This window comes from Hakea prostrata, chromosome 4 (assembly GCF_041222555.1).
Source record: "Hakea prostrata isolate BN-2017 chromosome 4, UWA_Hpros_2, whole genome shotgun sequence".
NCBI lineage: Eukaryota > Viridiplantae > Streptophyta > Magnoliopsida > Proteales > Proteaceae > Hakea > Hakea prostrata.
The window spans coordinates 51,759,806-51,785,628 of record NC_142603.1 but is presented as its reverse complement, the minus strand read 5'-3'; the positions used below and the strand labels follow the sequence as shown (position 1 = coordinate 51,785,628).

General features: G+C 39.0%; 1 protein-coding gene across 3 annotated transcripts; it reads right to left on the bottom strand.

The window, feature by feature from the left end:
• Nucleotides 1–583: 583 nt before the first annotated feature.
• LOC149019486 (Cyclophilin-like peptidyl-prolyl cis-trans isomerase family protein) lies at nt 584–25,823 on the bottom strand. Of its 3 annotated transcripts, none has more exons than XM_089153486.1 (9): nt 25,644–25,823; nt 24,730–24,810; nt 24,426–24,633; nt 24,212–24,254; nt 18,597–18,635; nt 9,616–9,701; nt 1,898–2,029; nt 1,651–1,801; nt 584–1,053 (listed from the first exon to the last, which is right to left on the bottom strand). In XM_089153486.1, exons 3-9 carry the CDS (start codon nt 24,575–24,577, stop codon nt 967–969), a joined length of 690 nt encoding a protein of 229 aa, XP_089009612.1. In that variant the 5' UTR covers nt 24,578–24,633; nt 24,730–24,810; nt 25,644–25,823; the 3' UTR covers nt 584–966. The 3 variants fall into 3 exon arrangements, with proteins under 3 accessions (XP_089009612.1, XP_089009611.1, XP_089009613.1); XM_089153485.1 differs by having other exon boundaries at nt 24,730–24,804; XM_089153487.1 differs by lacking the exon at nt 25,644–25,823 and adding an exon at nt 24,940–25,078.

Sequence of the window (25,823 nt, the reverse complement as noted above, 5' to 3'; positions counted from 1 at the left end):
TCCATTTCAGAATAACCACAATTTTCGTTAACCACATCATTCTAGGGTTCACAAACTGCTGTGAGGTTTTAATATATTTCTGAAATCATTACCGATATGTGAATGTAATCCAATTGATCCTCAAGGAATAGTCGGTCCTCCATTTAATGTACTCTTTTCTCTACTTTTAAAGATCTAGGTTAAAAAAACACCCTGAAAGCACTTTGCTTTTTGCAGTTGCTGTTGAAATATGACCTAAGAGATCAGTGGAGAAATCTCAATTGCTTCATACTGTTCTAGAGCTGTAAATTCATGGATGCTTTTCAGGGTTCTGGCAAAACTCATTGGATTTTGGCTGAACTTTGCCTAAACCGGGACGCAGTGGCAAGGACCATTACCAGTAGAACCGAATCATTACCTCCCAACTCGGAACCAGAGAGCAGGGAAATTTTCCACATGTAATATGACATTGTCATTTTACATCTCATATCAAGAAATGGGTCATACTAGTCAATATATTTTAGTGCAATCTAATAGAAAGACATATCAATTGTATCTTATAGATGTATCAGATATGGATACATACCGACTAGTATCGCATCGTATTACGGGATATTTTAAACCTTGCCTTCAAGAGAACAAATATTGATGTTTGTTCTCAAACCTCAACCCATCTCAGATATAGCTCAATGTCCTAACAACTGAAACTAAGTGGAAAACAAGGAAGAAAAAATGGGGAAAGATAATAACAATTTACAAGGTACAACAGGTAAACAGATATGTAATCTTTTCCATTTGCCCTCAAAACAGCCTTCCTGTTAAAACCTTATCCAGTATCCCAACAGAAGACCAAAAAATTGGCACCATCAAGATTCCTCCGGCAGGCATAATAACGATGCAGAAACATTTTATACATGGTAATGACTTAAATCTGCCGCTTCAAAGTAACATTAATGATTCCTACCACATTTCATACATGGTAATGACTTAAATCTGCCGCTTCAAAGTAACATTAATGATTCCTACCGGGGATTTAGGTCGGTAGTGTTCATCTGTATCCACCTCTTCAATTTCCTGAGTAATTGCATCAGAGAAAATTTCCATTCATCATCAGTATGGTTTCAGGAAAAAGAGAAAAAGGGGATCTGGTCACAGTTGTCGAGGCAAAAGGCTAATCAAGGAGGTTGAGAAATGCATAAAATTAGATTACACCAAATAAGGCACCACAATAAAATGAAAGAACATATAGGTGGCATGTTGACAACCATGCTCCTGATGCAGAGAACTATAGAAAAACGTAAAATTAGTGAATGGAAAAACAGCCATGACAACCCTAGCTGAAAAGAAGAACTACTTTAACGCAATTGCATTGGTCATGAAACGTCTATGAATAGACCTCCATATGTAATTGTTGCAAAATCCATATCAGCAAACCACATGACAAGGAGCAGTCATCAGTCATGACCACATACGAGTGTTCTTAGCTATTTTAACCGGTAAAAAGAGAACGAAAGTTCAGTCAAGCAGTTCCTGAAGGTCAGTCCAAATAAAAAGAACAATGATTGTCACTAGGAAGATGAACGTCCATGCTAACTTCAACAAGTGACAGATAAAAAGCAGAGTATGTCAACATATACTGATGACAAGGAAGCAAGCAAAATTCTTTAGTACCTGAACAATATCCTCCCCTTTGATCACCCGTCCAAACACACTAAGCTTATCATTCAAGTCTGGAATTGGTGCAGTTGTAATGAAAAGCTCAAATACTTCACTATCCTGTTTAGTTTTTGAAGTTCCAAGCATAAACGCCTCATGCTTGGGGCTGGGTGTCAAGAAAAATACAAAATGCACTTATCAGAATGAGGAGATTATAACGGTAAAAAAAAAAAAAATTAAACATGGGTTCATGCTAGAAAACCTTATTTGATTGCTAGGTTTTACTTTCGATGTCCACTCTTCTACAGCTCCTTCTCTTTGAACGTCTCCCCCTTGAATCACATAATTCTTTATTACATGATGGAAAGGCATCCCCTTGAAGTGCCCCTTTTGACTGCAAAAAACCAGTTAGTTGTCACGGTCTTTAAGAATTTGGGGTATGCAGGTTATAGATACAGAGAGCAACAGGAAACAAATCAATGATACTGTCGTACAAGGTTTTATCAAAACTGACATCCCATTTTGCTACAGAGATTCAATGGTTCCATCACTTTTGGATAAGGATATGAACCCAACTACCCAAGTAATCAGTCCCCATTATGGCCTAAAGTTTTGCTTTAGTCCACAATCACAAGGAGCCTCCTGTTTAGTAGGAAGTGCCTCTCTTGATATCTTGTCTCAAAATTGTTTCACAGAGTGAGTGAGTTCATGAAGGACAATGATTAGAAAAAGAAAAATCAGGCATCTAAGCATTATATTTGGATTGTAGTTTTGAGGTTTGATCCATCAGAAATATGCTCATGCTGAGCCAAAATAATGTTGCGACTATAAATAACATTTAAGTGAATTACAATTAGTTGATGCTATATAAAATAGAACATATCTTCTTATAAATATAAGAGTAATTTATGCTGCTATACAAGATTTAAGAGAGGATGTACAGAAAGGTTAAGAATAAGACAGGACAACCCTAACAATAAGGAACATGAGTGAACTGTGATTGGTAACTCTAAGCATTGGTACAAGCTAATTAGAGAATTAAGTAAACCATTAAATCATAACCAGGACTTAATTTGGTTTTCTGGTTGGTTTGGTTCTTAGAACATGAGAGATTTAACAGCATTCTAACGTCAAAAGTGCTTTTGAATTAAAAATATAAATTCAAAGATATTTCAATATTGTGAGGAAATTAAGATTTAAGCTTGAAGAGAAAGCATCAACATCCCAAGATAATGGCTAGATGTGAAAGCATGAAGTCTGACATTAAATCTTACCCGAGACTTGATAACACATATGACATTAATAAAATAAAAAAAAGGGGTTCCCAAACGGAGTTGTGATGTTCAGTAGTGATTTTAGAGGAAATTCTATTAGAATCAAATATTGTTACTGTGAAAGCTTGAAGAGATAGCACCAACATCTAACATTATGTTTGACCATGAGGATAAATAATTCAAGATTAAACTCAATCTGATAAAGGTATCAAATTGCATTTCAGAATAAAGTTGGAAAGGACTGGAAGGCAAAGAATTGAAATTAGGGAAGCATAAACCCGCTATGTTTGATGCCCTTCTGAACATATTACAAGCTCAGAAGTTTTTGTCTGTCTTCAACTCATATGTTAAGCCCAACTACTGATTCCAGTGGCTGCTACAAAAGGTTCTGATTGACAATTGAAGTACTATATTGATTATCAAGGCTGATTGAATCTATCATTGCTAGGGGTGAATTCTTTATGAAATCTGGCTGGATATAATGAGTTCCATTGGAGTACCAACACTTTAGGCGAAGATAGCTCCTAACATATATGAAGGCACTACTACCAAGCACTGAACTTAACCAATGTAGGAGTGGGATTGAGCATCACGGAAAACTAATCCTTATTTTCTGCTATATACTCGTTTACATAAAAAGAATACAAGAGCAACTCAGCCTTTATCCCAGCTAAATGTTGATGTATCTTTAGATTGAAGAGGTTCAACTAAGGACAAAACTGTCAGGAAACTTAAAGTAGAACCAACTCGATAAGGGAACTCTGATGTAACCCAGGGTCAGCGTTAGACCTTCCAATACCCTCTTTAATAAGAACCAACACAAATTAGGGTTTGAACCCTTGCTGTTTGGGTTGAAACCTCAGTGGACAGCAGCTGTTCTTACTCAAAATACCCCACGGACAAGGCTATTTTGCAGCCCAAGTCTTAGGGTTAAGATTAGGGTAGTCTAGCATTAACTTGGAAGGGTTATTAGGGTTAGGTCAGGTTAGGTCTAGCACTGGAACTAACAAAAAGAATCCTGTTTTAACAGAGGTGTAAGTGCAGAATTTTCACAAGCTAGGTTTTATATGTTTTAAGGTTTCTAGGGTTGAGTATGGAATAATTCATGGGTTCAGTTAGGCTAGAACTAACTCTGATTTTGTTGTTTTACAATTTCAGAACTAATACTTTAAACTATGGTTCAAACTAGGTTTCTTACTTGGCTAAGGACTCTTGGTTAGGATTACGGGCCGGCGGGGGGGGGGGCGCGGGTGGGGGGCCAAAGTGGGCGCCCGGCGTGCCGGCGACCGTTTAGGCGGAATAAAGTTGGGGAGGTGAGGAGAAGCTTGTGGTTGGTCTAGAAGAAGAGAAGGGGATTAGGAAGGGGCTGGGGAGGGATTAGGGTGTCATAGGGATAAGGGTAGGGGATGGGGCTGTTGTACTTACTTGATAAAGACTGTTGTGGTCGTAATGGCTGCTGGAATTATTGAAGGCTGCAGAGAGAAAGCTTGAACTTTGAAGAAGCTTGAAGGAAGGTGCTGAATATTGAAGAAGACTTTACTAAAAATCTGCCAAGGCCCCCTCAACAAGAACCCCGGTCCTCAACTCAATAACTTTACCACTCAATAATCAGACTTAACTTACAAAGAAAGAGTAGGCTCTTATTTATAGCCTACTAAAATACTCTTAACACCAACTGGGATTCCTTTATAGATTAGGATCCCACCACTTCATCACAACCATTGAAATAAAATCTCAAACATCCAAAGGTCCCTAATGGACACATGCTGAAATAAAAGTTTAAATAACTTAAAACTCTAATAAGCACATGCTAAATTCTTATTTAATTAGAACTCTAATTGTCACATGCGCCAGAGTTTTAAATTACCAAGGACTCAACAACTCAACTACAAACTCAAAACAAGACTCTTTAACCAACTTAGACTCTAGAATCAAACTGGAATTAAATTCCAGCAACTAAATAGGGCTGAAAAATGCCCAAAATACCCCTCCTAGAGGGTACGACCAGCTTAGGGTCTAGGGAGGCTTCTTAAAGCCATCTTGTGGGGCCCACTTAGGGATTCAGCCAGGGGTCCAAACTGTGTTCACATCAAATTCAGGTTAAAATTAGGGTTTGCTGGTTTTAGGGATTTGAACCTAGGAACAAGGTGAAACTTCTTTCAAGTCTTTATTATGTTGGAGGGATGTAACAGTACAAGTTAGTGATAGAACTGATTGTGGGAAATAGCTTTTCTGAAATTAGGATTTATGGGGAATCCTAGGGCTAGATTTGTAATGATTTGAGGCTTTGGGGTGAAAGTGGCATGAAGTGGTAGGGAGATGAAAGGGAAGGTTTTCACCAAAAATCAGCCAATTCTGATGGTGGGAAGGAGATGAACAAAATAACTGCAGAAATTTTAGGTTCAGGACTAACTGGGGCTGAGGGATTGTAGGGTTTTAGCAAATAGAATGGGAGGAATTTCGATTGAAGATTAGGGTTACTGTGAACAGTTTTGAGTTCCAAAAAGGAAGGGTTTCTGATGGTGGAATTGGCTAAAACTGAAGTCAGATCAGATTAGGGTTAGGGTACTAGAGTTATCTTGATGAGTTTAAATTCCAAACTGGATGGATGAAGATCTCCTTACCAGAAAGCAGACCTGTAATGGGAGATAATGGGGGTAGATCGATTCCATAGCTGTAGGAACTAGGGATTATCACCTAGTACCCAAGTAAGTTCTTCCTGGACTCTGAACCACCAGGGAACAATGGACTTCAATCACCAACAGCTTCTCCATGCAAGAAAAATCACACAAGCAATTCCTTAGGCCAATAACATACACTGGAACTGATTTTATTCATCTGAGTGGGGCATATATAGAGGGCTAAACATCCTTGCGGAAGAAGTCCTAGTAATAGTAGGACTTCACTAAGAATTAGAAACAAACTCAGCAAACTTCTAACTGAATTAGGACAGCTCACACCTCCCCGTACATGGAGGTGTTCACACTGGACTGATGGCCTAAATAACCAATAATCAAGTGACTACTTAAGTGAGTCACATGCTCACTTGCCACCTGTTGACCAATTAAATCGAAGAAACCTGGTCCAACTGAATGAATTAGAATTACTAACAAAAATCAAAGTAAAGAACGTATAATACTACTAGTTTTAGTACTACTGCTTGTAGTACCACTTTGGCAGCTTCATTTGGGCTTCTAGCAGACATAGGTCTGTGGATCTACATCAAATGGGGTTGGCTACATGGATCCTAGCCCTCCAACCAGCTCTATTTAAGTTTCAATGTTATACTTAAAGACCTGAGCTACGCATGTCTTTCATCACCACTGCTCCTAGAACCAATTTGGGATCTGCCAATGGCTCTTTTAGTTCTTTCAATCTGAATCCAATCATCTTTCAGCATTTGGAGCATCCAAGTTCCTTGACTTAACATGACCATTCTACCTCAAACAACTTTCTTGTAGTTTATCATGCATTGGAGCCACTTCTAGGACAGCTCAAATATGAGCGTTCCTTGAACTTTTCCTTACTAGTTTTGCCACTCATCCATCTCATCTCATCTCCGCTACATCGAGTTTGAGTATATGATGCTTGTTAACCATCATGGCCAGTCATATGACAAACCCATAAAAACTTTCCTATGAAATTTACCAGTTACACCACTCCAGACGCATTTGTCCTCTTCTGCCATCCTACTTTAATTCTCTGTGAAACATCTTCCATATCACATCCTTTAGTCACAATTGAGCCTAAATACCTAAAATAACAACTTTGCATAATCTCCCTTTCTCCAATTTTCACTACATTATTAACCATACCATCTATGTTGTACTTGTCTTAAAACCACTTGATTCCAAGGTTGATCTCCATAACTCAAACTTATAGTTAATCCTTGCTTTCGTCTCCTCCACCAAAATATTATCGTCAACAAAGAGCATACACTAAGGAACCTCATTTTGAATGTCTCGAGATAAAGCACATCAACTCACTTATAATTGGAAAATCAATACCTTGGCCCTCATAGTTCTTACACTAGCCATCATACCATCACAAATATCTTTAATTATGTTCAAATATTTGCTTGAAAACTTATCTTCTTCACCAATACTTGCCAAATTAACTTTTTAGGGACTCCATCATAAACTTTCTTTGTGTCAATAAAAACATACGGAATTCCTTCTCGCAACCTTCAAATCTTTCTATCAATCTAGTAATGAGAAAAATAGTTCCCGCAGTGGATCTTTCTAGCATAAAACCAAATTAGTTCTTCATAATCGTAGTTTTCTATCTTAGGTGGGTTTCAATAACCCTCTCCAATAATTTTATAGCATGACCAATTACTTTTATGCTTCTACAGTCTTTGAACCAAGGAATAGTATTTCAGTTTATAACATCAATTACTAGAGGTATTGGTTGTGAAATCGAGATAGGACTTGGGTAATACGTGAAAGTCCAACCAGATGTCTTTTTTTTTGGATGAATAAATAAATTCTTTACCAAAGAGGGGAAAGTAAAAGAGCACAAAGGGCAAAGCCCGAGCAACAGAAGCCACTGGGCCCAACAACAAGCAGTGAAGGCAAGAAATTTAGCAACTATTTAAGAGCGCAATGGCGAGCAAACAAGCCATACAAACAGCACCTATTTTTTTATTTTTTCTTTTCTTTTCTTTTCTTCATATTTCCCGGCAACTTAAAATCAACAATGTAATCTTCGCCAATTTGGTGCTGCCCTTTGTTGGTGCGGTTGCTTCTTCTACAGCTCCCATGATCAGAGGGCGGCGCCCTTAGTTTGGCAGGAAGGGGGAAGCGGGGATAGTGGGATGGGCAGGAGAGAAGGGTGGGTGGGGGAAGTGAGGGTTAGGGCTAGAGGGGAAGTGGACCCAGATAAAAGGGTAAGCAACAGGGGAGGGGTAGGGCTAATGGAGAGGCTGGGCCAAAAGGAACCTGAAGGGGGGTTGGGCAAGGGCTTAGACTGGGAGAGTATCTCGCTTGAAGGAGCCAAGCCCAGCAACAGTGGGGATGGACCAAGCCCTTCACGAGAGAAATAGAAAGTTGGAGGGATGGATTTGGGGTTAGTTGGGGCAGTTGGGCAGAAAAAATGGGCTAATTTGGAGGGGAAGGCAGTAAGAAGGTAGGGGTCCAAGATGGGAGGCCCACAGGGAAGGGATTAGAGAGACGAGATGGGGGGAGGAGAGAGAGAGGAGGAAAAACTACGATTCACAGTCGGAGGCAGAACCAAGAACGAGGAGGCACCAGAGGGAAGGAAAGCATTGGGGAAGGGGTGGTGTCAGGGTGGACAGGTCCTGAGTTGGCATCAGAGGCAATGGGAATCATGGCCTGAGCTGCAGCCGGATTCCAGGCCTGAGTCGAGGCAGGTTTTGCAGCCAACGCCTCAGAGGTAGTGACAAGGGTAGTAAGGTGATCCAATCTGTACCGATCTTGGATGTGACTTGTCAGAGCACTTACTAGAGCCGTGGAAGATTGCCGAAGATGCCGGGAATAAAACGAAGGGGCAGAGGAGGCGACTGTAGTTGAGACGATGACAAAAGTTGGGAGCAGGGGCTTTCTTTGTAGCAGCGAGTTCCTCGTTGGGGGTTAACTCCAGGGATCCAGAGGCATTTCCCCTAGAGGGGATGACCACCGAGACCCTTTCAAGAGTATCGATGATGGAAGTTGGCACAACAGGGGTTCTATCCAAGGGCATTCGTTGATGAACAGAACCAACCTTTGCAGAGGTGGCAATTTCAACAAAGATTTTTTTTCAAGAACATCAATCAGAGACATCAGGATAGCAATAGCAAGGATTTCCATTCGCTCATCCTGAAGGGGAAGAGAGGAACCGAGGAAGAGATCAGGAGTTGCAGCAGCAGTGATGATAGGTGGGGGCTTCATGGCAGACACAAAAGATCCTTGTTTGAGTAAGGAATCTTTTCTGTTGCAGGCAAGAGGGAGAAGGGAGGTGCTAACTGGCTTCAGATGGTGTAGCAGAGAAGGTTGCAGGATCCAGAGGGGACCAGCAAGGGGGAAAGAGAAGCAAAGGTGGAGGGAAGGGAATGGGACAATGAAGAAGAAGGAAAGTGGAGAAGCAGCATGGCGAAAGGAATCGCCTACTCCCCCTTCCTGTTTCCTATGGTCAGCCCCCAGCCAGATGTCTTAGAGAGTTGATTAATAAAACAATTAGTTATGAATAATGGAACATAATAAAAAAAAAACCCATGTAAATAAAAAATTGTGCCCTCTTCCAACTCCCCCCCCCCCCCCAACCAAGAAAAAGATACATAAACCTAGTGGTTTTCTATTTGTCTAACTTCATCAACAGGCATCACTGTGTGTGTGTGTGTTTTTTTTTTTTTTTTTTTTTTTGGGGGGGGGGGGGGGGCGGGGTGGGTTGGGATAAATGAACTTAGGGAGAGAGATAGCTAGCGGTGTATGGTATGGTAGCACTCTATATCTCTTATCTCTCTCTATCTCTTCCCTCCACTGAAATGACTCCCTTATCCCTCAAACAGAGAACAGAAAGGAAGAGAAAGAAAGAAAAACAAGGTGCTGGCATATGGTATGCCAATAGCTCCCAACCTTTTCACATAAACTTAATAGTTTGACAGTAATTCATTTTATATACTACCATTGAAAACATGAACAACATTATATGATTTGGCAAATGCAAATAGCTTGCAGAGAATGGCTTAAAATGTAAAATTAAAACTCACCACAAATCAAGGAATCTATCGACAATCTCAGAAGAACCATCCTTGTAAAGCTCCACTGTAATCGAACCTTTTGAGGTGCTAAGTATCTAAACAAAATTAACAAAATAAGCATAACGGTCATCCACCCAAAATAAAACATAATGACCTTGACAGCCTAAAACTAAAGATGCACTGAAACTGCCATCAAGAAAAGCACAGAACCAAGCATAGAAGTTTTTTTTTTCCCATACTTTTCTTTATTAAACTGACTATTTATGGATGAAATTCATTCCTTCCCCAGGAAAAGGGTTGACTACAAGATAATACTTATAGAAGTTGAAACCTATTGTGCTGACTACCTCTACTTCTTTATTCCAGTATTTCCTTTGTGGTAAGCACATTAATCAATTGACTTATGAACCCTATGCCAACTATTCAGGGATCAGGTGTATATATAGGAGTCTTTTCTTTTTTTAAAAGGAAGAAAGTTTTTTTTCAAAGATTATATGTTACATGAATATTGATATGAAACTAAGATAGTCGTCTATCAGAAAATCCTAATGAGGTTGGTGGGTGCCTATACTTCATTCTTTTGATTTTGGGGAAAAAACCTGATTATTAATACAAATTAACCTGTTCTGTCAACCCAGAAAAAAAATGAAACATAATCATGAGAGATTTCATTTGGTTAGAAACCATAGATAAAGACCAAAAGAATTGAGCATTAAAATATATAAGATCAGTGTAGAGATGGTCCAAGCTCATGAAATCTCTGTCCACAAAACAATCCAGAGCAATGTTTCTGAGGAAAATAAATAAGGAAGTATGTTTTCTGGTCAGCTGACCAAAAAGTATGCTTTCGGCTCCAGTGCAAGCCACTGACCACATTGTATTATTTCTCCCCCAATCCTTTGAAAATCCTGAAATGCCCTTAAGTCCCATCCAACAGATATTATTATGTTGGCTTTTCAGTCCACCAATCAGAGAACCTCCTCCTATAAAAGAATTTTAATTTTGATTTATACCCAAATCAATAAGACAACAAAGTAGTAGCGTCCATTTCTTGTAAGATACTTCCCTACACTAGAAAGCATCAATAGAAGAAGAGAGAAAAAAAGATTGATGAATCTAGTGGACGCTTCACATGAATGACTCCTTGTTGTAATGTGAGGAATTGCTCATCTAAAAGTCTATTATTCACAAGACCCCAATAGGGTATTTATAGTTACAACCTAGTTAAGTCCTATACTAAGTAGGAAAAGGAAATATAGAAATAAAACTCTAGAGTTATGAGGAAACATAATCCTATTCTAATTAGGAAACCTCAGTCCATGTTTTCAACACTCCCCCTCAAGTTTGAGCATAGATATTTATCATGCCTAACTTGCTCATAATGTAATTGAATATCTTCGTGCTCAAGCTCTTTGTGAGCACATCAGCCCGTTGCTCGTTTGAAGTAACAAAGGTGATATGGATCAGCCCAGCCTCAAGCTTCTCTTTGATGAAATGTCTGTCAATCTCCACATGCTTAGTCCTATCATGCTGTACTGGGTTATGAGCTATGTTGATTGCTGACTTACTATCTAAGTATAACTGTATAGGAACTTCCAAATCTGTCCAAACCTCTTGAAGCAGCCCTTTAAGCCATAGTACCTCACAAATGCCTTGAGCAATCGCCCTAAACTAGGCCTCGGCACTGGACCGCGCAACTACAGCCTGTTTCTTGCTTCTCCAAGTCACAAGGTTACCTCTCACATATACACAATACCCAGAGGTAGACCTCCTATCATCTGGACATCCTGTCCAATCTGCATCTGTATATAATGCCTCAATCTTCAAATGTTCATGAGCTGAAATTAAAATTCATTTTCCTGGAGTAGTCTTCAAGTATCTCAAGATCCGATATACTGCATCCAAATGTAAGGAATAGGGATCATGCATATACTGGCTAACAAGACTAACTGCAAATGTGATGTCAGGTCTAGTGTGAGATAGATAGATCAACTTTTCCACAAATTTTTGATACCTTATCTTGTCAACTGGTTCTCCTTCCTTTGCCTTCAAGTGTAGGTTAGGCTTAATAGGAGTCTCAGCAAGCTTACATCCTAGCATTCCAGTTTCCTCAAGAAGATCCAATATATACTTCCTTTGGGATAGAGATACACCACTAGTAGAATATGCCAACTCTAAACCTAGGAAATATCTTAGTTTTCCCATATCTTTGATCTCAAATTCAATTCCCAAAAAAGTCTTTAATGCTGAAATCTCATCCTCACTACTGCCTGTGATCACAATATCATCCACATATACTAAAAGTATAGTAGTGTGGCAACCATCTCTTTTAATAAACAAAGTGTGATATGCATTGCTCTGCTTATAGCCATTAGATATCATTGCCTTATGGAACCTTCCAAACCACACTTTTGGAGATTGCTTCAGCCCATATAAAGCCCTCTTTAACTTGCACACTTTCCTATAAGCCTCTGTAGTAGAATACCCGAGTGGTATATCCATATATGCCTCTTCTTGGAGTTCTCCATGCAAAAATGCATTCTTCACATCTAATTGTTGTAAACTCCACCCTTTATTAATTGCACATTAAATAATAGTACGAACTGTGTTCATCATGGCAACAGGGGCAAATGTCTCCTGGTAGTCAACGCCATAAGTCTGAGTGAAACCTTTGGCAACCAATCTTGCCTTGTACCTTTCAACAGTCCCATCTACCTTGCACTTGATCACAAACACCCATTTGCACCCAACAATCTGCTTTCCTATGGGCAAAGTCACCAAATCCCACGTTTTGTTTTTTTCCAGAGCTTGCATTTCCTCATCCATAGCTTCTTTCCAGTTTGAGTGAGATAATGCCTCCTGCCAAGTGTTAGGAATAGAAGTAGAGGACAAAGAGGAAATAAAACTTTGAAATTCTGGAGATAGAGACTGATATGAAACATAATTGGAAATAGGATGTTTGGTGCAAGTTCAAGGTTGCTTTCTTAATGCAATTGGTAAGTCTAAAGTAGGATTAGAAGAAGGGTCAAAGACAGAGCAATTGGTAAGTCTAAAGTAGGATTAGAAGAAGGGTTAAAGACAGACTCACCTGGAGGAACGGATTGTTCAGGGCCAGGAACCAAAGCTTTTGACTGGCTTGGTTCAGAAGGGGTCACTTGTTGCTTTTTTTGATAGGTCTTCAGAAGTCTAGTCTCCCCCTGTATATCATCCACCAGCTGTTCCTGTCCTATCATTCCATCTTCCAAAGGAGGATCATCTGTAAGAATCTCAGGAGAAATATCGAAAGGAGGAATCAACATTGGAACCTCTTTACTAAAACTCTCCCCCTGAAGAGGTGTAGGGGAAAAAAATGGAATTTGTTCCTGGAACACAACTTCCATATAGACGAAAAAATGACGAGAACTAGGATGATAACACTTATACCCCTTCTGTATAGGAGGATAACCCAAGAAAATGCACTTTAAGTCTTTAACCCACAAGGATCTAACTTTCCATAAACATGGTGGTTCCGGACAAAGGCAACACATCCAAAAACCTGAGGTGAGAGTCGTGAGACTGTAAAGAGTGTTGTACCTAAAAGAACCTCAAGGGGACAGCGTTAATCTAAGACTCGGGAAGGCATTCGGTTAATTCGATATGCCGCAGTAAGAACGGCTTCATCCCAAAACCGAAGAGGCACGTGCATAGAAAACATGAGGGAACATGCTACCTCAAGTAGATGTCTATTTTTGCGTTCGGCAACCCCATTTTGAGGTGGAGTGTCGACGCAACTAGTTTGGTGTATGATGCCATGGTTTGCTAAGTAGGAAAGGAATGCGCCACGCAAGTACTCAGTTCCGTTATCCGTACGAAGGATTTTGACTGTCGCCCAAACTAAGTCCTAATCATATTATGAAAATTTTGAAAGCACGAGAAAACATCACTTTTTTGGTGAAGTAAGTAAACCCATGTGGTCCTAGTACAACAGACGATAAAGGTAACAAACCATCTATGACCAGATACAGACACGGTCCAAGAAGGACCCCACACATCAGAGTGAAATGACTGAAAAATGAATTTTACTACGATTATCTGAAATAGGGTAAACATGCCTGGTCTGTTTGGCCAAAATACATACCTCACAATAAAAATCATTTAAATTGCACCTTTTAATCAGATCAAGAAATAATTTGGACAAAATAGGTAAAGGAACGTGGCCAAGACAACTATGCCACTGTAATAAGGTAAAAAGTGCAGGGGAGGTGGAACTAGAGACCGTAAAAAGAGCTGATGGGGACCCATCCATTAAGTAGAGCCCCCCTTTCTGTCTACCACTGCCAATCGTAAGCCCTGTTTCCAGGTCCTAAAACACACAATGAGAAGGAAAGAAAGTTATTTTGCAGTTCATATCACGAGTAAGGCTACTAATAGATAAAAGATTAGCCGAAAACTTAGGAACATGCATATCATTAGATAAGGTAAGAGAAGGCAAACAGATAATAGATCCTTTCCCAAAGATAGGGGAGAGAGACCCATCATCCGTTCGAACATCCTGAGCAATAGGGACAGATGAATAAGTATGAAACAAAGTAGATGAGCCTGTCATATGGTCGGTTAAATACCTGTGGGGATTTGTGGATCAACAGAGGGATCAATGACAGAGGCTATACTCATACTGGAAGTTTGTACTGGAGAAGATGAGTCAAGTCTAGACATCAATTGATGAAGGTGTTGGAGCTCATTTAAGAAAAGAGGTGTTGGAGCTCAGGGTGTCAGAACTGGCTTGATTTGTAGATGTTTGATTACTGCCCTTGATTCCATTTTTACCTCCTCCACGGGAATTTGTTGGACGTCCATGCAACTTCCAACACTTGTCCTTTGTATGACGTTCTTTTCCACAATACTCGCACTTTACTGGAGGGCGAAAATTACCAAAACTAGATTTATTATTGCCATAACCAACCACCAATGCAGATCTATCAAATGTTTGAGTGTGTACCATAGCTGTCCTTCGACTGTCCTCGGTATCTACCATGGCATAGGCTTGAGCCAAAGAAGGGAAAGTCTCTTTTGAAAGGATCTGTGTGCGAATTTGATCAAATTCTATATTCAATCCTGCCAAAAAATCATAAACTCTCTGTTTATCTTCCCATTGTTGATAGGCGATAGCATCTTCAACATTCTTCGATGTAAACTTCCCATAGAAATCTAAAGTCTGGTAATATCCCCGAAGAGTGTTATAGTATTGAGAAAGAGGAAGGTTCTTCTGCTGTAACTGATTGATTTTCCATCTAATTTCAAAGCATTGTGCATCATTGCCAACTCTGGAGTATGTATCTTTAGTAACTTTCCAAATAGTTGTCGAATAAGGAAGGAGGAGATAACTCTCTGCTATGCTAGATTCAATGGAGTTGATGAGAAAACCCATGACCAAGCATTCATCTATATACCACTTGGAAAGTTGCAGACCAGGTGTGGAAGGTTTTGTAGAAGTCCCATCAAGATGGTCAGTAAGACCAAGAGCACCAACAGCTAGGGAAACTGAACGAGACCATCTAAGATAATTTGTCCCATTAAGTTTCACAGTGGTTATCTAAAGCGGAGAAAACTCACGATCCTTATGAATGGAAGACATGGGAGACTCTTCAGATGTACCAGATAAAGGAGATATGGGATCAGCCATAATTGCAAGGAGAAATTAAAAAAGTCCCTGAACATTTTCAAAATTTACGAAAAAGTCCCCTAAAATTGTTGCAAATTGCAAAAAAAATCCCTGAACTTTTTCAGAATTACGAAAAAGTCCCTGAAATATTTTCGAAATTACTCCACTAATTCACGTGAAAAGTATCTCCTCAGGTTACCTCCAATTTGTATATTTTTTAATCAAAGTACACTAGGAATTTTACAGATAAGACTGGAGGGACACAACTGGTCCGCTTAAATACCAGACTCCTTAAACAAAATTTTCCTAGACATGCACTTAATCACCCAATATACAGTTCCAGAATACCCGAAAAGAAAACAAACACGTGAATAGCGACTTCAAAAAAAATTTCTACAGCACCTCTGTAGGATGAAAACAAAACCTAGCTCTAATACCATGTTGTAATGTGAGGAATTGCTTCTCTAAAAGTCTATTATTCACAAGACCCCAATAGGATAGTTACAGTTACAACCTAGTTAAGTCCTATACTAAGCAGGAAAAGGAAATATAGAAATAAAACTCTAGACTTATGAGGAAACATAATCATATTCTAATTAGAAAACCTCAGTCCATGTTTTCAACACTCCTCAACCTCTAATAGTCTAATGTATAGCCAGGACAAGGGAAACCATCAAGAAAAACAAGGGAAGTACAAGAATAGCCCCACTAATCCCAAGACCCCTTTTCTTCACATTTTACCTTTATTCTAACAAATGTGTACAAATGTATGCACACAATGCTTTCAAATACCACCCACTCATCACCCCACCCTCCCCCCACCCCCCGAACCCAACCAAAAAAAAGGGTAAAGCAAAACAAAGTTTGCAATTTAATAAACTGAATGGATCTAGAGTAATCTTGATGAGTGCAACATAGTTATTCTGTTGATTTGGAAGGTGGCTTCTAGTCAACCATCTCCGTGGGTTCACCGGCTTCATTCAAATTTCTGTGGAGAGACTCGATCAGGATTCAGGACAGTAAGATACACACTGGTTTCTTCTTGGTCTTGGGAGAAGATGCTGAAACCAGACCCACTGTGGAGAAGGAAATGGTGATGAGATGATGCAGACCTGGTATAGGGCTGCTATGGTGGGCTGTCATAGAGGGACAAATAGAAGAATTAAAGGAGTAGGAAGAGGGCGGGAGTGCTCACACTCACACTCCAGCCATACAAGCTCTTATCAACATAACTATATTCATTCTATTCAATCTTAACATTGTATCAAGGAAATAAACGCAACTCCTGATTGAAATCAAAATCCAAAACAAAATCCTAATCAAAGTCTAACTCACTCTTACGTAGGAAGAATAAAACAAGTAAAAGACTAAAACTAGAACAGAAATAAAATACTTATAAGTCTAATTCTTGTTGGACCAAACCCCATTGGACCGGTTCTTCTGGGGTTGGATCAGAACAGATTGAACCAGTCTGATACAGCATCAACTCTCCCTGGTGTTGAGAAAAACTCACCCACGAGTATCGAAAAATGAGAGTATCAGTAACATATGATTGGCCAGAGAAAGAGAGAGAGAGAAGAAAAAGAGCAAAGGAAGAAGAAGAACCGAGAGATTTGAGAGAGCCCAGAAGGTGAAATACAAGGAAGAAACAACCTTGTGCTGTGACAGGTAATCCAGCAGGGAAAAAGAAAAACAAAGAAGAGAAGAAGAGAATCAGAGACGCAAAACTTGGCAAGAACAGAATAGAAAGAAGAAAATGAGAAAAATAGAATAGAGAAAGAAGACATAGCCGGTATAGGGCTGCTATGGTGTGCTGTAATGGAGGGAGGATTTGAAGAATTCGAAGAGGAGGAAGAGGGGAGGGAGTGCTCACACCCACATACCAGCCATGCATGCTCTCATAAACACAAGTGAATTCATTCTGTTCAATCTTGAAAATTGTATCCTAATACAAGCTATTTGAAGAAAACAAAATGCAAATCCTAATTGAAATCAAAATCCTAACTGTAGTCTAACGCAATCTTACGTAGGAACAATAAAACAGGTAAAAAACTAATTTAAATCTGAAATAGAATACTTATTAAGTTCAAAAACTCTGGTTGGACCAAACCCCATAGGACCGATTCTTTTGGGTTGGACCACAAGTGATTGAACTGGCCTAATACTGCATCATGAGGTTCACAATAAGTGTTCCACTAGATTCTGGCTGGATAACTGGCATCCCCGAGGAGTGTTGCTTAAGGTGTATGGGAGGACACTTGATTCATTTCAGGATTGGACAGATTGGCTGTAGTGGCAATGGTAGGGCAGGAAGGCAGAAGGTGAGTCGGGCTCCTGTTATGTATCTCTAGGAGAGATATGGGAGGCTATGGATCAGGTTCATCATTGGCGAGCTGATTTTGAAGATATTTTATGCTGGAAGCCTAGAGGACAGTTCTCCTTCAGGAAAGCTAGGTGTTTTATTCAGAGTGGCAATCAGAGTGTTGACTGGTGGAAAGTAGTGTGATTCAAAGGGCATATCCCTGAGCACTTCTTTGTCTTATGCAGGGTGTTTCTGAGAGGGCTTCCTACCACAGATATGTTGAATAGAAGGGTTGAGATGTGAGTCCTGGATGTTCCCTTTGCTGGAGTGTAAATGAGGATCAGGAACACTTGTTCTTCAAGTGTCTGTTAGCTGCTAAAATTTGGGAAGGGGTTCAGAGGAGGTGCAGTGATGATGGGATTTAGTTTCAGACTTTTGATAGAAGTTGGAGTGGATTATTCGTGAATTTGTAGGAAATACCTTTACGAAAAATGGGAAAATTAGCATTTGCAGCAACAGTTTGCCACATCTGGTGGGAAAGAAACCTGTGGAAATGGGTAGGGACGTCTAGATCATTTGAGAGATATCGGATGCAATTTCTTTTAAACTTCATGGTCATTTAGGATTTCATAGGGGCATGTCCCTCTCTAATTCCAGGGATGTTAACTGTAAAATGGGATGGGGTTTCTAATTTGTGTTGAGTTGAGCCAGTAGGGAGACTTGGGTTTGTTCTGACTTCTGAGCAAAAAGTTTTTGTCCTGGAAGTTTTTGCTATGTTTTGGGCCTTTTGGCTAATAAAGTATTTCAAAAAAAAATTGTACTCAATTTGTCCAACTATTCTATTCTTCTTCTCCCCCCCCCCCCCCCCGGGTGGGGATGTTTAGAGAACTACTCAGTGGCTAGCTATTGTTAACCCCCAATTGATAAGAACAGTAAAATCTGGATAAAAAGTATAAAGAAATATAGTAGATTCTACCTAGCTCCAGAAAAAAAAAAAATTACCATCATGATGGAAGCTGTTACAGAAAAGCAAAAAGAGGAACTTACAGCATAACCAGGGAGATCAAATTTCTTTGCATCCACATCCTACAGCATGAAAATGGATAATCAAATAATAACTAAACTAACTAATTCTTAAGAAAAAAAATTGTAAGAACATAATCTAGCTCAATTTTAGAATAAGAATATTTTCAATAAACAATTAGAATAATCTGACTAGCAGAAGTCGTAGTCAAAACCGTAAGGCACTAAGGTAAATCAGCTTCATGAAATCCACACCAGTTATCCAGAATTTGCATGTGTAAAAGAATACTTTCATCTGTAATCTTATATAAGTTCCACTACATGAGACATCTTAAACACTCAAAATCACGTTAGATACCTAGGTTTGATACCTAGATTCATATCATTTTTCTCTAAGTGCGTTCAAGGTTAGACTGGTCATGTATTCATTCTAGAATGTTCTCCATTTTAAAAATAAAGAGGGCCTGTATCACATTAGACATGAGTCACATTTTCCCAAATTCATTATGGCATCAGAGAAAGATCAACCTTGGAATCCTTCACCCTGAATCTCACCTCTTCTTGGTTTTTCTCCAGCTCTACCACCACAAGTCCTTCTGCCTAGCATTCCTGCCATCCTTGATGGTTTTCTCCAGGCCATTGAAGCCTTCTTTTTAGCCCCTCCTCTTGTTCAATCCACAACCTTGTAATGTGGATGCTTCACTACTTCTTGTTTGAATTCCTTTAGGATTGGTTGATGATATAGTTCTTCTTCTTCTCCTCTGTGCGTCACTTTCTCAGTGCCAATCCCTACTCGGGTGCTGGTAACTTTCAGGACCAATCTGTGATGTTTACTTTTTTGGAAGAAACCCTGCTTCAGGCTTCCTTTTTCTTTTCTTTTTTTTTTTTTTTTTTTTTTTTTTTTTTGGGGGGGGGGGGGGGGGGGGGGGTAGGGGTTCTCCCTTGTTATCATCATAGTAGACACCTCTGAGATTGCTACAGCATCTAATAGGATAGAAGGACCTGCTCAGGGAAATCATTCTTCCTTTTCCACTGTGTTTTATCAAACTAGACAGTACCTGATGTGGTCACGTTTTATTGCTTATGTATAGAAATATTGAGGGTTATAACTTATAATATGGATACCTCACTGGAGCTGCAACAAAGCATGCTATGGCACTACAGCTCTTGAAAACGTGGAAACATGAAGATTCATTGGTTATGGCTTTTCCTGTCAATTTTATATAACCTCAAATTGCCGAGGCTATCTCCTTCTTAAAGTGTGAGAACAAACTTAGGGTTTATGATTCTTGGCAGGCTCAGTATTGAGTATGATCAGCTTTGAGCCAAACTTCTGAGTCATGACCCTTTCCCTACAGCAGAGCAGGTAATTTTTCTATGATTCAGCTAGAGGACATCTTCTGTTCTGCTATACTCCCAATCCATTTCGGAACCTCTAGACAGATCACCTCTCTTTTCGGGCAACCAGCCCCTCTTGGTGGTTCCTCATCTAAGAAGACTCCAGTGAATGTGACTATTGTCACAAGGGGCATCACAAAAAGGAAATCTGCAAGAAGTTGTATGTCCAAACTATTCATGCCAAAGGTCAGGGTTTTTCCACCCAGATTCAGGCCAACCCTGCTCCTATTATACCTTTTATCAGTTCTTGTAAATCTGGCATGGGATCTTCCCCAACTGGACACTAAAAATGGAGAAGTTGAAGAACTTCATATAGATGTTCCAACTGGTTTTGATTCTTCTAAGACTCAGGGAAGGTGTGCAAATCAAAATAGGCCTAAAATGGACTGAAGCAGTCACCTCATGCCTATCCTGGAAGATTCGTTTCTCAAGGCTATGGTGATTGTTAAAATATCACTTTCTATTTTAGGTTAGGTTTCTATTTTGGTTACTTTCTATTTTAGTTACTCTCTATCTTGGTTACTTTCTAATTTTCCTATTGTTTGGTTGATAAGTAATCTCCCTAGGATAGTTTCATTTTTAGTAGATTTGGGAGATTCTATGCAATATGTAATTTTATGTATTATTTTTATTTTTTTTTGGCTATAACTTAAACTAAGACTTTATTTTACATTATAAATGAAATACTAGGGGAGAGCCAAAACGTACACATGCAAGCTCTCTCTCTTCTTCTTCAGTCTACTTCTGTTCTTGTTCTTCTTTCTGAATTTTCTCAGTCCCTAGACTGCTTACAGGTACTGAAATTTGAACATGATATCAGAGCAATAATCTATTGTCAGTTTGAGAGTTGTTTAGGTTTTTTATTTCAAGAATGGGACCCTAGTTCAATGAAGAAGAAGAACTACAGTTCCGACAATAACAAAAACCAAAAGTTTCAACACTTCGTTTTCAGTTTTCGGAGCTTCTATTGGAGGTTTTGCTTCGATTGGAGTTCTCTTGGAAGTTCTGGCGTGACTGCTATTGGATCTAGTTTTGGTAGATCCCTTCAAAGGAAAATGTATACACACACACACACACACATATATATATATATATATATATAGATTCTAGCTATCGTTTCTTGAAGGTGTCTGGTTCCTTTGATTCTATCAATTGAACACATAATATGGTTTTGATTGCTTCAGCATACTCTGATTTAGATCTGATCCATGAGCCATAGCTAAACTTGGTACTAGTTTTTGTTGGTGAGATTTCCGCCTTGATAATGAATCTCTGGGTACTAGTTTTTGAGGCCCTGCAACCTGTTCGCTCCTGTCTCTCAGCATCTGTAGATGAATCTGCAAATTTTCTATTCAAAGACTTTTATGAGGGGGGAAAAAAAAAAGAAGCAAAGAAGGGGAGACAACTGTACTGCTGCAACCATCTCCAAGAAGACCTGTTTTTAGAGGGCTGTGAAGAGGTGATGACTATTTTTGGCTTCACCTTCTTCCCTGCTCAATTCTGGTTCTAAGCTGCTTCGGTATCTCTAAATCTTTCGTGTTTTTGGCCCTAGTTTGAATCCTTTGCACTGTATGGCATGGCTTCCGCTGCAACTTTACATGACTTCATTCTCCTTCGACCAGTTTTTGTATTTGGTCGGACCCTTCGACCAAGTTACCAATTTTATTTTTATTTTTTTTATTTTTCTTTATCCTTTAAATTATTTTGTTTCTGAAACTAGCCCTTTCACTCATATGGCACCGTTTCTTTTTTCCTATTCTAGCATCCATACTTCTGAAAATTACAGATCTGCCATCTCTATTTCAACTTCAGTTTATTTACAGATTTGCCATTCATTTCCTCTATTTGTCATTCCCGTCCATCTAAGATGTTCCCATATTAGATATTGGTTGTCATTATTTGTCCACGTGTAATGCCACACGTGAGGGGGAGATTGAATTCTTATTCTACTCAAGATTTGTTGGAAAATATTACTGATGAAGGTCTTTATCCTCCTAAGATGGTATTCTACAGCAACACCTAACTACTTGGTTGTTTCTTACTTACTTATTTGGTCTGTAGTAATCTATACTACCTTTATCTACCTATTTAGTCTGCAGTAACCCATACTACATTTACCTACCTACTAAGTCAGTAGTAAGCCATATTACCTTACCTATTTGGTCCGCAATAACCCATATTCCCTTTTACTTACCTACTTGCTCCACAATAACCAATACCGCCATTTACCCACCCATACCTTTGCCTTCTACTTTGCCTTCTTGTAAGAGGTTATGTGTGAACTGGAGCTACAATTTTTATCTATTAGTGTGGAGATTCCTCCCTACCTACTTGGCATTATTTAGATAATGCCTTTGATGTTGCTATACTTATGGATTTTGCTCATCTTCAATATGAAAAATTAGACCCTTTTTTTTAAGTTGATTTTGATTATCTCCTAGGTGAAGTTCTCTCAAGTACTAGCAGCCTCTGTTATTGCTACATATGCACAAGTGTAATGAAGTTCCTTCATATGTTCTTGTAATTCCAAGCTGGAACCTTTGATATGTATACTCCAACTTGAGGGGGAGTGTTAAAATATGACTTTCTATTTTAGCTTAGGTTTCAATTTCGGTTACATTCTATTTTAATTACTTTCTATTTTTGTTACTTTCTAATTTTTCCAATGTTTGGTTGATAAGTAATGTCCCTAGGATAGTTTCCTTTTTAGTAGATTTGAGGGTTTCTATGCAATATGTAATTTTCCTTCTTTTCTTTTCTTTTCTTTTTTTTTTTTTTTTTTTTTTTGGCTTGTTTTCCTATACTAAGACTTGATTTTTTACATTATAAATGATGTACCAAGGGAGAGCCAAAATGTACGCAACTACACATGCAAGCTCTCTCCCTTCTTCTTCTCTTCTTCTTCAATCTTCTTATATTCTTGTTCTTCTTTTTGAATTTCCTCTCTGTCACTAGGTTGATTACAGGTACTGAAATTCTAACAGTGATGATTGGCTACACTCAAAAGCAATGCTGACCATACATTTTTATCAGGCAATTTGTCGGCAAGATTGTTATTTTGATGGCATAATTGATGACAATGTTGTCACTAGTGATAATGTTGATTAGATCTCACACCTCAAGGACTAATTGGGTATTGAATTTGAAATTGAAGAGTTAAGGAAGCTTCATTATTCCTCGGTATTGATGCGGCTAGATCTACTTGAGGTATCCTCCCGTCTCAGAGGAAGTATACTCTTGACCTTCAGTTTGAGACAACCCTCTTGGGCTCCAAGCCATTTGACACTCTTAGTGATGCAAATGCTAATCTTTTGAGCAAATAAGGTGAACCTATGCATAAGGGGCAATATCAATGTTCAGTTGGCCGATTGATTTATCTTGATCATAGTATCATACCTCTCCTAACACTGCTTATATTTTTACCTTAGTCAGTGACCCTGACTCCACATATCAAAGCAATTCATTGTGTTCTCTGTTACTGGAAATATGACCCAGGTAGTCTGATTCCTTTCTTTCTTCATCATCATCTTAGAGTTGACACTTCTACAGATGCTGATTAGGTAGATTCACCTATGATCATCAAAACTACCACATGTTAAGTGGCCTTTATGATGGCAACTTGGTTACTTGGAGCAACACAAAGCAAGCAGTTGCTCATTCTTGTACTTAAGCAGAACTTTGTGCTGTGGCACATGGAATTCATGAATTCTTATAGCTCATTAGCTCCATGTTCTTATTCTTGATTTGGTTGTTCCAGTTACTTCTCCTATTATGCTCCACTGAAATATCACATCTGCCATTAGCATTAGCCAAATCTAGTTCAACATGATAGGACTAAACAGGCAGATACTGATTGCCACTTCAGAAAGGAGGAGCCGGAGTCTGGTATCATCTGTGTTCCCTTTATTCCTTCCATGATCATTTGGTTGATGTATTTACTAAGGGACTCCACGGTAGGGATTTTCATTTTATTGTTTCCAAGGTAGGCATTTGTGATATTTGTGCACCAACTGGGGGGGAGGGGACATTGTAAATGAATACAATGGGTAGAATTGTCTTATCGTGTTACAAAAGTATTTCGATCTTGTACACTTTCTAGTATGTTCTCCTCCATATTATAAATAAAGGCGGCTTGTGTCTCGTTATACACAATTTATATTATTCCCAACTTAATCACAGTTTTTCCATGGCACAACTGCGGATAAGGTTATATAACAAGACCACAGTCTGAAGCAAGATACCTGAAGATTTGGTAAGCCATACTCTTCATGTTGATTGCTAGACCTACATTCAAGATGGACAAATTGGTTAAAAACTGTAAGGTTGTTAAACCAAAAGAATGAATGATTAAGCACTGGGCTGATATAGTTTCGAATTTTACCATGTCATTATAAATAACATGCATCAATATGTAAAACGAAAAATAGAAGCTGGACAAAAAAAAAAGCCTCGAACCTTTGAGACCACTTTCTATAGGTGGCAATTGAGCACCACATAATCAATACAAAAATTAAGTTGCAAGTAATTATTGTAGTGATACTGATGCGAGTAGGGCCCTTCTTCTTTTTGCTCTGAATTAGCAATGCTTGAGGTTTGATCCTTGCCATCAGGTGAAAGTTTTGGCTATAATTTTTTTCCCTTTCTACTCCCTCACTTGGGAAGCCTGCAATTTGAAGAAACATGCCAAGGATTTGGGCCAAGACTAAAACCCTTTAATTCTAACCGTCCAAGCAAAGAAAATGGAAAATGAAAAGAATACCTCTATTTCTTCAAATGAAAGCTAAGGTCAAATAACTGCCCACTCTGCACAAGACCTCACATGTGAGCCTGTGGCCTGAAACTATGACAAAAGCTCATATCATCAAACTAGCAAAGTCAGGAGAAAATTTTGAACCCCATACAAAAGCCAAAAGGAATATCAACCAAAAAAAAAAAAACATACATTTTTCCTTTTCTAAATTTTAATTACCTTGCTCTCGAGAGGACCGAAAAAATGACATGGTCAATGGATAGGAGCATAGGACTTCTTTTCTTCTCCTTATTCTCCCCCTGGGGGGCCTAACCAAGGAGACTTGAACTCGTGATTGTTTTTTCTTTTTTTTATGTGAATAAAGAATTCATTAACCAAGAGAGAGAGAAGGGGGGAGGGGAGAAAAAATATACTAGGGCAAAGCCCAATTCATTATTTCTTAGTTATGAGGTGTTGGCCTTCCCTATATAAGCCAACCCCTTGTGCAAGGAGTACAGGAATTCTACCATATGTTAGGTTCAGAAACCTGAAAAACCTTCATATAAAGCTTGGAAGAGACCTTCCATCAAAAGCATTCGATACAATCACTACGATTCAGAATACCATTACTATCGTTAAACAAAACCCGCACCTTATGTGGTTCAATCGCAATTCAGAACTCGATATAACTGTGTTGATTAAGCCATATAGAATAGGAATAACGGATCACAAATTAAATGACAAAAAATAAAGAATCTGACTCTATGGAAGTCTGATTGGTCAGGCGAGACAAATGGAAGTACGAGAACACCAAGCAGTAAGCAGTTAAACTAGATTAACATAAAGCTTTGGTTAAGAGCCATAAAATCAACAAACGCAGAAATCAGAATTGAGCAGAAAAGGAGATAAAGCTTTGAAACGGAGCAATGAACAGAATTGCGTACCGTCTGGAAAGCAACCGAGAACCAGCACCTGTCTGCCAGAAAAGCTTTGAACTAGCAATAACACTTCTATGACTCGGCTTCTAAATAAATGAAGCAAAACTTTGACGCTCCGCGTCTTGTGAATCACTTCTTTGACTCTGGCTGCTTGAGGGAGACGAAGCACAATTTTGAAGTTCCCAG

What these genes read in the sequence shown, in the direction of transcription:
- LOC149019486 (XM_089153486.1), bottom strand. Translation starts at nt 24,577, where the DNA reads ATGGCAAGGATCAAACCTCAAGCATTGCTAATTCAGAGCAAAAAGAAG. An exon ending in GATAGATTCCTTGATTTGTG is followed by an intron (nt 2,030 to 9,615) that starts GTGAGTTTTAAT and finishes GGTTTTTTGCAG; the next exon opens with TCAAAAGGGGCACTTCAAGG. An exon ending in AAGGGGAGGATATTGTTCAG is followed by an intron (nt 1,054 to 1,650) that starts GTACTAAAGAAT and finishes GCAATTACTCAG; the next exon opens with GAAATTGAAGAGGTGGATAC.